Source organism: Telmatherina bonti (genome assembly GCF_933228915.1).
Source record: "Telmatherina bonti genome assembly, chromosome: 19".
Taxonomy (NCBI): domain Eukaryota; kingdom Metazoa; phylum Chordata; class Actinopteri; order Atheriniformes; family Telmatherinidae; genus Telmatherina; species Telmatherina bonti.
The window spans coordinates 4,259,828-4,274,168 of NC_136617.1; the positions used below are offsets into that span (position 1 = coordinate 4,259,828).

The window sequence follows — 14,341 nt, forward strand, 5'->3', positions numbered from 1 at the left end:
ACCGACCCGTCCTGTACCGACCCGTCCATACCAACCCGTCCTGTACCGACCCGTCCATACCGACCCGTCCATACCAACCCGTCCATACCGACCCGTCCTGTACCGACCCGTCCTGTACCGACCCGTCCATACCGACCCGTCCTGTACCAACCCGTCCATACCAACCCGTCCATACCGACCCGTCCTGTACTGACCCGTCCATACCGACCCGTCCTGTACCGACCCGTCCATACCGACCCGTCCATACCGACCCGTCCTGTACCGACCCGTCCATACCGACCCGTCCATACCAACCCGTCCATACCGACCCGTCCATACCGACCCGTCCTGTACCAACCCGTCCTGTACCAACCCGTCCATACCGACCCGTCCTGTACCAACCCGTCCTGTACCAACCCGTCCATACCGACCTGTCCATACCAACCCGTCCATACCGACCCGTCCATACCGACCCGTCCTGTACCTACCCGTCCTGTACCAACCCGTCCATACCGACCCGTCCTGTACCAACCCGTCCATACCAACCCGTCCATACCGACCCGTCCATACCGACCTGTCCATACCAACCCGTCCATACCGACCCGTCCATACCGACCCGTCCTGTACCGACCCGTCCTGTACCAACCCGTCCATACCGACCCGTCCTGTACCAACCCGTCCATACCAACCCGTCCATACCGACCCGTCCTGTACTGACCCGTCCATACCGACCCGTCCTGTAACAACCCGTCCATACCGACCCGTCCTGTACCAACCCGTCCTGTACCAACCCGTCCGTACCAACCCGTCCCGTACCAACCCGTCCTGTACCAACCCGTCCGTACCAACCCGTCCTGTACCAACCCGTCCATACCGACCCGTCCATACCAACCCGTCCTGTACCAACCCGTCCATACCGACCCGTCCATACCAACCCGTCCATACCGACCCGTCCTGTACCAACCCGTCCATACCGACCCGTCCTGTACCGACCCGTCCTGTACTGACCCGTCCATACCGACCCGTCCTGTACTGACCCGTCCATACCGACCCGTCCTGTACCAACCCGTCCATACCGACCCGTCCATACCGACCCGTCCATACCGACCCGTCCTGTACTGACCCGTCCATACCGACCCGTCCTGTACCAACCCGTCCATACCGACCCGTCCATACCGACACGTCCAGCACATCCTTGTGAAGTGCCGGCTGGTTTTCCGTGTGGAGGCCTTGAGGACGTCCAGCTCGGATGATCTGATCCAGGGAGCAGTTTTACGACGTGCCTCTTTGTGTTTCTGCTCTTGTGGATAAGAGACGTGAGTAAAACATGCAAAGCAGACCTTATCTTGCCGCCTGCTGCAGGTCTCAGCTGGGTGGACGGTTGCTGTGTGAGCGTTGCTGCTGTCGTTGCTAGAGACACATTTTACCTTTGCGTGACGGCGGAGACTAGAATGAGGGAACACCTGAAACAGGACTCTGGATAAATCCCGACCTGGAGCAGCTATGGAGACCCTCCCTTACCTCTGGCTTCTCGCTGCGTAAGTTAAATCCACATGTTCAGACCTTCATCTTGTTTTATTGGAGAAAATATTTAAACGTTCATTTTTCCACCAGAGTAAGCTGCTGCTTAGGCGCCGGAACTGGCTTCAACGACCAGCCGGACCTGGATCCCGGGCTTTACAACAGGGACTGGATGGAGTCTGTCCCGGACGAGACGAAGCTGTCGGCCGTCTCCATCCCTGGAACTCATGAGAGCTTGACTTTATACGGAGGACCGCTGGCTGTGAGTCAGGTGTGGCCTCTGAGACAGCAGCTCAACGTGGGGCTGCGGTACTTCGACCTACATGTGGGGATCTGGTTGCCGAGCCAGACGGAGATCTACATTCGGGACGGAAACTGGATGTTCTGGCAGCACACACACCTGGAGGAGGTGGTCGGGGAGGTGTCGGGGTTCCTGCAGGAGCACAGGACAGAGGTGGTCCTGCTCAGAGTGACGCTGCACGGACTCTACAGGGACAAACTTAAACATATGGTGATGACATTGATGGATAAGTATAAAAATGTGACATGGACGAAGACGTCCGTCCCGAACCTGAAGGAGACCCGAGGCCAGATGGTCCTCCTGCAGAGTGACACCTTCAGGGTCGGCACAGAAAACGCAGAATCGCACCTATTTGAGTCGAACAAGCTGAGAGACGTTGGAAGGAAAATAAATGGGATGAAGGAGGACATGTGCGGTCGCCGCATCATCCGGACCGAGACGGCTGCTCCGGCTCTCAGGAGTCCGAAGACGTTGGCTCGAGCCGTGAACGTCCAGCTGAGCCGGTTCCTGGAGCGAAGCGGGTCCCAGACCACAGGATGCCTGGGTGTGATCGGGCTGAACTTCCCCAGTGCTGACATCATCAGACGCATCACTCAGCTCAGACCATGTGACTGTCCTCAGCCAATGACACGAAGGGACGGAGAGAACACAAAACCTGATCAGAAGTCCGAGTCTGGATCAGAACCAGAACCCAAAGAAGAACCAGAACCAGAAACAGTGAAACCAGAACCGTTACCGGACAGGAAAAAAGAGAATAACTCAGAACCTGGACCAGAGGGAAATACTAAACCTGGATCAGAACCTGGACCAGAAGGAAAATCCGAACCTGAAACAGGATCAGAACCTGGACCAGAAGGAAAAACTGAACCTGAAACTGGATCAGAACCTGGACCAGAAAGAAAAACTGAACCTGAAACTGGATCAGAACCTGGACAAGAAGGAAAATCCGAACCTGAAACAGGATCAGAACCTGGACCAGAAGGAAATACTGAACCTGGATCAGCAGCTGGACCAGACATAAAATCAGAACCTGAAACTGGATCAGAACCTGGACCAGATGTAAAAACTGAACCAGAAACTGGATCAGAACCTGGACCAGAAGGAAAATCAGAACCTGAAACAGGATCAGAACCTGGACCAGAAGGAAAAACTGAACCTGAAACTGGATCAGAACCTGGACCAGAAAGAAAAACTGAACCTGAAACTGGATCAGAACCTGGACCAGAAGGAAAAACTGAACCTGAAACTGGATCAGAACCTGGACCAGAAGGAAAATCCGAACCTGAAACAGGATCAGAACCTGGACCAGAAGGAAAAACTGAACCTGAAACTGGATCAGAACCTGGACCAGAAAGAAAAACTGAACCTGAAACTGGATCAGAACCTGGACCAGAAGGAAAAACTGAACCTGAAACTGGATCAGAACCTGGACAAGAAGGAAAATCCGAACCTGAAACAGGATCAGAACCTGGACCAGAAGGAAATACTGAACCTGGATCAGCAGCTGGACCAGACATAAAATCAGAACCTGAAACTGGATCAGAACCTGGACCAGAAGGAAAAACTGAACCTGAAACTGGATCAGAACCTGGACAAGAAGGAAAATCCGAACCTGAAACAGGATCAGAACCTGGACCAGAAGGAAATACTGAACCTGGATCAGCAGCTGGACCAGACATAAAATCAGAACCTGAAACTGGATCAGAACCTGGACCAGAAGGAAAATCCGAACCTGAAACAGGATCAGAACCTGGACCAGAAGGAAATACTGAACCTGGATCAGCAGCTGGACCAGACATAAAATCAGAACCTGAAACTGGATCAGAACCTGGACCAGATGTAAAATCCGAACCTGAAACTGGATCAGAACCTGGACCAGAAGGAAAAACTGAACCTGAAACAGGATCAGAACCTGGACCAGAAGGAAATACTGAACCTGGATCAGAACCTGGACCAGACGTAAAATCCGAACCTGAATACAGATCAAAACCTGGACTAGAAGGAACTAATGAAACTGGATCAGAAGCTGGACCAGACAGAAACACTGAACCTGAAACAGGATCAAAACCTGGACCAGAAGGAAACACTGAACCTGGATCAGAAGCTGGATCAGAAGCTGGACCAGATGTAAAATCAGAACCTGAAACAGGATCAGAACCTGGACCAGAAGGAAATACTGAACCTGAAACAGAATCAGAACCTGGACCAGAGGAAAGATATGAACCTGGAACAAAATCGGAAACTGGAATAGAAGGAAAAACTGAACCTGAAACTGGATCAGAACCTGGTAGAGAGGAAAAAACTGAACCTGGAATAGATTCAGAAACTGGACCAGAAGGAAAAACTAAACCTGGAACAGATTCGGAACATGGACCAGAAGGAAATACTGAACCTGGATCAGAAGCTGGACCGGAAGGAAAATCCGAACCTGAAACAGGATCAGAACCTGGAAGAGAGGAAAAATCTGAACCTGGAATAGATTCGGAAACTGGAACAGAAGGAAAAACTGAACCTGAAACTGGATCTGAACCTGGACCAGAAGGAAAAACTGAACCTGAAACTGGATCAGAACCTGGACCAGAAGGAAAAACTGAACCTGAAACAGGATCAGAACCTGGACCAGAAGGAAAATCCGAACCTGAAACAGGATCAGAACCTGGACCAGAAGGAAAATCCGAACCTGAATACAGATCAGAACCTGGACCAGCGGGAAAAACTGAATCTGAAACTGGATCAGAACCTGGACCAGAAGGAAAAACTGAACCAGAAACTGGATCAGAACCTGGACCAGAAGGAAAAACTGAACCTGAAACAGGATCAGAACCTGGACCAGAAGGAAAATCCGAACCTGAAACTGGATCAGAACCTGGACCAGAAGGAAATACTGAACCTGAAACTGGATCAGAACCTGGACCAGAAAGAAAAACTGAACCTGAAACTGGATCAGAACCTGGACCAGAGGGAAAAACTGAACCAGAAACTGGATCAGAACCTGGACCAGAAGGAAAATCCGAACCTGAAACAGGATCAGAACCTGGACCAGAAGGAAAAACTGAACCTGAAACTGGATCAGAACCTGGACCAGAAAGAAAAACTGAACCTGAAACTAGATCAGAACCTGGACCAGAAGGAAAAACTGAACCTGAAACTGGATCAGAACCTGGACAAGAAGGAAAATCCGAACCTGAAACAGGATCAGAACCTGGACCAGAAGGAAATACTGAACCTGGATCAGCAGCTGGACCAGACATAAAATCAGAACCTGAAACTGGATCAGAACCTGGACCAGATGTAAAATCCGAACCTGAAACTGGATCAGAACCTGGACCAGAAGGAAAAACTGAACCTGAAACAGGATCAGAACCTGGACCAGAAGGAAATACTGAACCTGGATCAGAACCTGGACCAGACGTAAAATCCGAACCTGAATACAGATCAAAACCTGGACTAGAAGGAACTAATGAAACTGGATCAGAAGCTGGACCAGACAGAAACACTGAACCTGAAACAGGATCAAAACCTGGACCAGAAGGAAACACTGAACCTGGATCAGAAGCTGGATCAGAAGCTGGACCAGATGTAAAATCAGAACCTGAAACAGGATCAGAACCTGGACCAGAAGGAAAAACTGAACCTGAAACAGGATCAGAACCTGGACCAGAGGAAAGAAATGAACCTGGAACAAAATCGGAAACTGGAATAGAAGGAAAAACTGAACCTGAAACTGGATCAGAACCTGGACCAGAAGGAAAAACTGAACCTGAAACAGGATCAGAACCTGGACCAGAAGGAAAATCCGAACCTGAAACAGGATCAGAACCTGGACCAGAAGGAAATACTGAACCTGAAACTGGATCAGAACCTGGACCAGAAAGAAAAACTGAACCTGAAACTGGATCAGAACCTGGACCAGAGGGAAAAACTGAACCAGAAACTGGATCAGAACCTGGACCAGAAGGAAAATCCGAACCTGAAACAGGATCAGAACCTGGACCAGAAGGAAAAACTGAACCTGAAACTGGATCAGAACCTGGACCAGAAAGAAAAACTGAACCTGAAACTGGATCAGAACCTGGACCAGAAGGAAAAACTGAACCTGAAACAGGATCAGAACCTGGACCAGAAGGAAATACTGAACCTGGATCAGAACCTGGACCAGACGTAAAATCCGAACCTGAATACAGATCAAAACCTGGACTAGAAGGAACTAATGAAACTGGATCAGAAGCTGGACCAGACAGAAACACTGAACCTGAAACTGGATCAGAACCTGGACCAGATGTAAAATCCGAACCTGAAACTGGATCAGAACCTGGACCAGAAGGAAAAACTGAACCTGAAACAGGATCAGAACCTGGACCAGAAGGAAATACTGAACCTGGATCAGAACCTGGACCAGACGTAAAATCCGAACCTGAATACAGATCAAAACCTGGACTAGAAGGAACTAATGAAACTGGATCAGAAGCTGGACCAGACAGAAACACTGAACCTGAAACAGGATCAAAACCTGGACCAGAAGGAAACACTGAACCTGGATCAGAAGCTGGATCAGAAGCTGGACCAGATGTAAAATCAGAACCTGAAACAGGATCAGAACCTGGACCAGAAGGAAAAACTGAACCTGAAACAGGATCAGAACCTGGACCAGAGGAAAGAAATGAACCTGGAACAAAATCGGAAACTGGAATAGAAGGAAAAACTGAACCTGAAACTGGATCAGAACCTGGTAGAGAGGAAAAAACTGAACCTGGAATAGATTCAGAAACTGGACCAGAAGGAAAAACTAAACCTGGAACAGATTCGGAACATGGACCAGAAGGAAATACTGAACCTGGATCAGAAGCTGGACCGGAAGGAAAATCCGAACCTGAAACTGGATCAGAACCTGGACCAGAAGGAAAAACTGAACCTGAAACTGGATCAGAACCTGGACAAGAAGGAAAATCCGAACCTGAAACAGGATCAGAACCTGGACCAGAAGGAAATACTGAACCTGGATCAGCAGCTGGACCGGACATAAAATCAGAACCTGAAACTGGATCAGAACCTGGACCAGATGTAAAATCCGAACCTGAAACTGGATCAGAACCTGGACCAGAAGAAAAAACTGAACCAGGTTTAGAAGCTGGACCAGAAGGAAATTCCGAACCTGAAACTGGATCAGAACCTGGACCAGAAGGAAAAACTGAACCGGAAACTGGATCAGAACCTGGACCAGAAAGAAAAACTGAACCTGAAACTGGATCAGAACCTGGACCAGAAGGAAAAACTGAACCTGAAACTGGATCAGAACCTGGACAAGAAGGAAAATCCGAACCTGAAACAGGATCAGAACCTGGACCAGAAGGAAATACTGAACCTGGATCAGCAGCTGGACCAGACATAAAATCAGAACCTGAAACTGGATCAGAACCTGGACCAGATGTAAAATCCGAACCTGAAACTGGATCAGAACCTGGACCAGAAGAAAAAACTGAACCAGGTTTAGAAGCTGGACCAGAAGGAAATTCCGAACCTGAAACTGGATCAGAACCTGGACCAGAAGGAAAAACTGAACCTGAAACTGGATCAGAACCTGGACCAGAAGGAAAAACTGAACCTGAAACTGGATCAGAACCTGGACCAGAAGGAAATACTGAACCTGGATCAGCAGCTGGACCAGACATAAAATCAGAACCTGAAACTGGATCAGAACCTGGACCAGATGTAAAATCCGAACCTGAAACTGGATCAGAACCTGGACCAGAAGGAAAAACTGAACCTGAAACAGGATCAGAACCTGGACCAGAAGGAAATACTGAACCTGGATCAGAACCTGGACAAGACGTAAAATCCGAACCTGAATACAGATCAAAACCTGGACTAGAAGGAACTAATGAAACTGGATCAGAAGCTGGACCAGACAGAAACACTGAACCTGAAACAGGATCAAAACCTGGACCAGAAGGAAACACTGAACCTGGATCAGAAGCTGGATCAGAAGCTGGACCAGATGTAAAATCAGAACCTGAAACAGGATCAGAACCTGGACCAGAAGGAAAAACTGAACCTGAAACAGGATCAGAACCTGGACCAGAGGAAAGAAATGAACCTGGAACAAAATCGGAAACTGGAATAGAAGGAAAAACTGAACCTGAAACTGGATCAGAACCTGGTAGAGAGGAAAAAACTGAACCTGGAATAGATTCAGAAACTGGACCAGAAGGAAAAACTAAACCTGGAACAGATTCGGAACATGGACCAGAAGGAAATACTGAACCTGGATCAGAAGCTGGACCGGAAGGAAAATCCGAACCTGAAACAGGATCAGAACCTGGAAGAGAGGAAAAATCTGAACCTGGAATAGATTCAGAAACTGGAACAGAACGAAAAACTGAACCTGAAACTGGATCTGAACCTGGACCAGAAGGAAAAACTGAACCTGAAACTGGATCAGAACCTGGACCAGAAGGAAAAACTGAACCTGAAACAGGATCAGAACCTGGACCAGAAGGAAAATCCGAACCTGAAACAGGATCAGAACCTGGAAGAGAGGAAAAATCTGAACCTGGAATAGATTCGGAAACTGGAACAGAAGGAAAAACTGAACCTGAAACTGGATCTGAACCTGGACCAGAAAGAAAAACTGAACCTGAAACTGGATCAGAACCTGGACCAGAGGGAAAAACTGAACCAGAAACTGGATCAGAACCTGGACCAGAAGGAAAATCCGAACCTGAAACAGGATCAGAACCTGGACCAGAAGGAAAAACTGAACCTGAAACTGGATCAGAACCTGGTAGAGAGGAAAAAACTGAACCTGGAATAGATTCAGAAACTGGACCAGAAGGAAAAACTAAACCTGGAACAGATTCGGAACATGGACCAGAAGGAAATACTGAACCTGGATCAGAACCTGGACCAGACATAAAATCAGAACCTGAAACTGGATCAGAACCTGGACCAGATGTAAAATCCGAACCTGAAACTGGATCAGAACCTGGACCAGAAAAAAAAACTGAACCAGGTTTAGAAGCTGGACCAGAAGGAAAATCCGAACCTGAAACAGGATCAGAACCTGGACCAGAAGGAAAAACTGAACCTGAAACTGGATCAGAACCTGGACCAGAAAGAAAAACTGAACCTGAAACTGGATCAGAACCTGGACCAGAAGGAAAAACTGAACCTGAAACTGGATCAGAACCTGGACAAGAAGGAAAATCCGAACCTGAAACAGGATCAGAACCTGGACCAGAAGGAAATACTGAACCTGGATCAGCAGCTGGACCAGACATAAAATCAGAACCTGAAACTGGATCAGAACCTGGACCAGATGTAAAATCAGAACCTGAAACTGGATCAGAACCTGGACCAGATGTAAAATCCGAACCTGAAACTGGATCAGATCCTGGACCAGAAGGAAAAACTGAACCAGAAACTGGATCAGAACCTGGACCAGAAGGGATTACTCAAACTGAAACTGGATCAGAACCTGGGCCAGAAGGATTTACTGAAACTGAAACTGGACCAGAACCAGGACCACAAGGACAAACTGAACCTGAAACTGGATCTGAACCTGGACCAGAAGGAAAAACTGAACCTGAAACAGGATCAGAACCTGGACCAGAAGGAAAATCCGAACCTGAATACAGATCAGAACCTGGACCAGAAGGAAATACTGAACCTGGAACTGGATCGGAACCTGGACCAGCGGGAAAAACTGAATCTGAAACTGGATCAGAACCTGAACCAGAAGGAAAAACTGAACCTGGAACTGGATCAGAACCTGGACCAGAAGGAAATACTGAACCTGGAACAGAAGGAAATACTGAAACTGGATCAGAAGCTGGACCAGACATAAAATCCGAACCTGAAACTGGATCAGATCCTGGACCAGAAAGAAAAACTGAACCAGAAACTGGATCAGAACCTGGACCAGAAGGGATTACTGAAACTGAAACTGGATCAGAACCTGGACCAGAAGGAAAAACTGAAACTGAAACTGGATCAGAAACTGGGCCAGAAGGAAAAAATGAACCTGGAACTGGATCAGAACCTGGACCAGAAGGAAAAACTGAACCTGAAACAGGATCAGAACCTGGACCAGACGTAAAATCCGAACCTGAATACAGATCAGAACCTGGACCAGAAGGGATTACTGAAACTGAAACTGGATCAGAACCTGGACCAGAAGGAAAAACTGAAACTGAAACTGGATCAGAACCTGGACCAGAAGGAAAAACTGAACCTGAAACAGGATCAGAACCTGGACCAGACATAAAATCCGAACCTGAAACTGGATCAGAACCTGGACCAGAAGGAAAAACTGAACCTGAAACAGGATCAGAACCTGGACCAGAAGGAAATACTGAACCTGGATCAGAACCTGGACCAGACGTAAAATCCGAACCTGAATACAGATCAGAACCTGGACCCGAAGCAAAAACTGAACCTGAACCTGGATCAGATGCTGGACCAGAAGGAAATACTGAACCTGGATCAGCAGCTGGACCAGACATAAAATCCGAACCTGAAACTGGATCAGATCCTGGACCAGAAGGAAAAACTGAACCAGAAACTGGATCAGAACCTGGACCAGAAGGGATTACTGAAACTGAAACTGGATCAGAACCTGGGCCAGAAGGATTTACTGAAACTGAAACTGGACCAGAACCAGGACCACAAGGACAAACTGAACCTGAAACTGGATCAGAATCTGGACCAGAAGGAAATACTGATCCTGGATCAGAACCTGGACCAGACGTAAAATCCGAACCTGAATACAGATCAAAACCTGGACTAGAAGGAACTAATGAAACTGGATCAGAAGCTGGACCAGACAGAAACACTGAACCTGAAACAGGATCAAAACCTGGACCAGAAGGAAATACTGAACCTGGATCAGAAGCTGGATCAGAAGCTGGACCAGATGTAAAATCAGAACCTGAAACAGGATCAGAACCTGGTAGAGAGGAAAAATCTGAACCTGGAATAGATTCGGAAACTGGAACAGAAGGAAAAACTGAACCTGAAACTGGATCTGAACATGGACCAGAAGGAAAAACTGAACCTGAAACAGGATCAGAACCTGGACCAGAAGGAAAATCCGAACCTGAATACAGATCAGAACCTGGACCAGCGAGAAAAACTGAATCTGAAACTGGATCAGAACCTGGACCAGAAGGAAATACTGAACCTGGAACTGGATCAGAACCTGGACCAGAAGGAAATACTGAACCTGGATCAGCAGCTGGACCAGACGTAAAATCCGAACCTGAAACTGGATCAGAACCTGGACCAGGTGTAAAATCCGAACCTGAAACTGGATCAGAACCTGGACAAGAAGGAAAAACTGAACCTGAAAAAGGATCAGAACCTGGACCAGAAGGGATTTCTGAAACTGAAACAGGATCAGAACCTGGACCAGAAGGAAAAACTGAACCTGGAACTGGATCAGAACCTGGACCAGACGTAAAATCCGAACCTGAATACAGATCAGAACCTGGACCAGAAGGAACTACTGAACCTGAAAAGGGTAAAGAACCTGGACCAGAAGAAAAAAGTGAACCTGAAACAGGATCAGATGCTGGACCAGAAGGAAAAACTGAACCAGAAACTGGATCAGAACCTGGACCAGAAGGGATTACTGAAACTGATACTGGATCAGAACCTGAACCAGAAGGGATTACTGAAACTGAAACTGGATCAGAACCTGGACCAGAAGGAAAAACTGAACCTCGAACAGAATCGGAACCTGGACCAGAAGGGATTTCTGAAACTGAAACTGGATCAGAACGTGGACCAGAAGGAAAACCTGAACCTGAAACTGGACCAGAACCAGGACCAGTAGGACAAACTGAACCTGAAACTGGATCAGAACCTGGACCAGAAGGAACTACTGAACCTGGATCAGAAGCTGGACCAGACGTAAAATCAGAACCTGAAACTGGATCAGAACCTGGACCAGAAGGAAAAACTGAACCCGGAACAGAATTGGAACCTGGACCAGAAGGAAAAACTGAACCTGGAACTGGATCAGAACGTGGACCAGAAGGAAAAACTGAACCTGGAACTGCATCAGAACCTGGACCAGATGGAAATACTGAACCTGAAAAAAGATCAGAACCTGGACCCGAAGCAAAAACTGAACCTGAAACAGGATCAGATCCTGGACCAGAACGAAAAACTGAACCTGAAACTGGATCAGAACCTGGACCAGAAGGAAAAACTGAACCTGGAACAGAATCGGAAACTGGAACAGAAGAAAAAACTGAACCTGATACTGGATCAGAACCTGGACCAGAAGGAAAAACTGAACCTGAAACAGGATCAGAACCTGGACCAAAAGAAACTACTGAAACTGAAACTGGATCAGAACCTGGACCAGAAGAAAAAAGTGAAACTGAAACTGGATCAGAACCTGGACCAGAAGAAAAAAGTGAACCTGAAACAGGATCAGAACCTGGACCAGAAGGAAACCCTGAACCTGGATCAGAAGCTGGACCAAAAGGAAAATCCGAACCTGAAACTGGATCAGAACCTGGACCAGAAGGAAACACTGAACCTGAAACAGGATCAGAACCTGGACCAGAAGGAAAAACTGAAACAGGATCAGAGCCAGAACCTGGACAAGAAGGAAAAACTGAACCTGGAAAAGAACTAGAACCTGGATCAGAAGGAAATGCTAAACCTGTAACTGGATCAGAGCTTAGACCAGAAAGTAAACCTGAACCCGGAAATAAAGTAAATCCTGCACCAGAAGGAAAAACCGAATCTTTGGCATTTTCAAAACCAGATCTTGGACTTGGACCAGATTATGGACCGCACTTGATGAACTTTACATCAGCCAACCTAGATCAGCATCCCACTGTTGCTAAAACCCTTTTCAAGATTGAGCATAAACAAGAACCATCATGGAGACAGAGGAATTGTCGCAGAAGAAACTAAGTCAGATTAAACACAATAAATGGGGGAATGTTTGGGGCTAAACTAAAAATAAATTCTCAAGAATAGTTTTGTCCTTTCATTTATCTGTGATAACGTCTGCCAGTGACTGGCTTACAGAAGCTAGTCGTTAGCTAACCAATGCTAACATCAGCCAGAGACTGGAATGGAAAACATAGTCATTTGCTTATCCAATGCTAACTTTTGCCAGTGACTGACTTAGAGAAGCTAGTCATTAGCTAACTAGTGCTAATGTCTGCCAGAGACTGACTTAGAGAAGCTAGTCATTAGCTAACCAGTGCTAATGTCTACCAGAGACTGGTTTACAGAAGCTAGTCATTAGCTAACCAATGCTAACATCAGCCAGAGACTGGAATAGAAAACCTAGTCATTAGCTTATCCAATGCTAACTTTTGCCAGTGACTGGCTTAGAAAAGCTAGTTGTTAACTAACCAATGCTAATGTCTACCAGAGACTGGCTTAGAGAAGCTAGTTTATCCAATGCCAATATTAATCACTCAATGATTAAGATTAAAGCGGAATTAGCTTTCACTGCTCCTCCAACCAACTTTCCAACACTTCTAATAGTGCAGGTCTTATCATGTAACTTCGGCTCTGACTTGAGCTTTACTTTCCTGGTTTTTAACAGACCACAATATCTGGCAAGCCAAAGTAAGATTCTCTTCAACATTTAAAAAATGGAATTAAACAGTGGTGGAAAGGCTCAGAAAAAGACAGCAGTGTCAAGCCGGAAAATAGTTTAACAAATTTACAGCAAACATTAAATCAAGGACTCGGTATTTGTTCTCTGCTCTTTGTAGATTATATGGTTCTACATACATAGATACATACATACATATGCACATACATACATGCATAAATATGCATATACATACACACAGACACAGATACAGATACAGACATAATTTTCTTCCTTTTCCCCTTTGCCCTGCATGTTTTAGACACATTTCTCCTCCAAAGCACCTGAGTCAGATTATTGAAGGTCCTTAAGAAGTTCTTTGCAGCCTGTTAACGAACCTTTTACTTCATTCAGGTGTATTAAAGTAGGGTTGCCTATAAAACAAACAGGGCAGGAGGGGCCTGAGGACCGGAATAGAGAAACACTGCCTGAAGCCGACTTGGCAGCTAGCATGGCTGCTTACAGACAAAGACAAATCATGATTTATTTATCTTTATTTCAGATTGTTAAGCTTTGGGATGGTGAATTAGTTTGTACAAAAGAAATCAGACACATGATGTTCTAAGAGGATAACGGTCTCTAGTAAGGCAGTCTCAGCCAGAACCCAACATGGTAAATAAATCCTCCTGACGCTTGAGATGAAATGTGCTTTGGCTGTATTGTTACCTGATTCTGCAGGAACTTGCTCCAACAATATAAAACAATGCTGCCAACATGACATGGACCAGAACTTTCAGAATTCATTCTACAATTTAAGTGTCCCTTTCACCAAGTTCACCAGACCAATATCACGAAGCCCGTGTTGGACATTAATCCCATGAAGGGACGTGAAGCGTGAAATAAGAAAAACTTTGCATCGACCTGCTACACTGCCTCCTCACGGCTCACTGAGGCTTAAACATGGTGGATATCAC

General features: G+C 46.6%; 1 protein-coding gene across 1 annotated transcript; it reads left to right on the forward strand.

Moving 5' to 3' along the window:
• Positions 1-1,482: 1,482 nt before the first annotated feature.
• On the forward strand, positions 1,483-14,265 carry LOC306770374 (1-phosphatidylinositol phosphodiesterase-like; the record flags this gene model as incomplete). Its single annotated transcript, XM_079259233.1, has 3 exons — positions 1,483-1,517; positions 1,594-2,408; positions 14,201-14,265. The coding sequence occupies 3 exons, from the start codon at positions 1,483-1,485 to the stop codon at positions 14,263-14,265; spliced, it is 915 nt and encodes a 304-aa protein (XP_079115359.1).
• Positions 14,266-14,341: the final 76 nt, after the last annotated feature.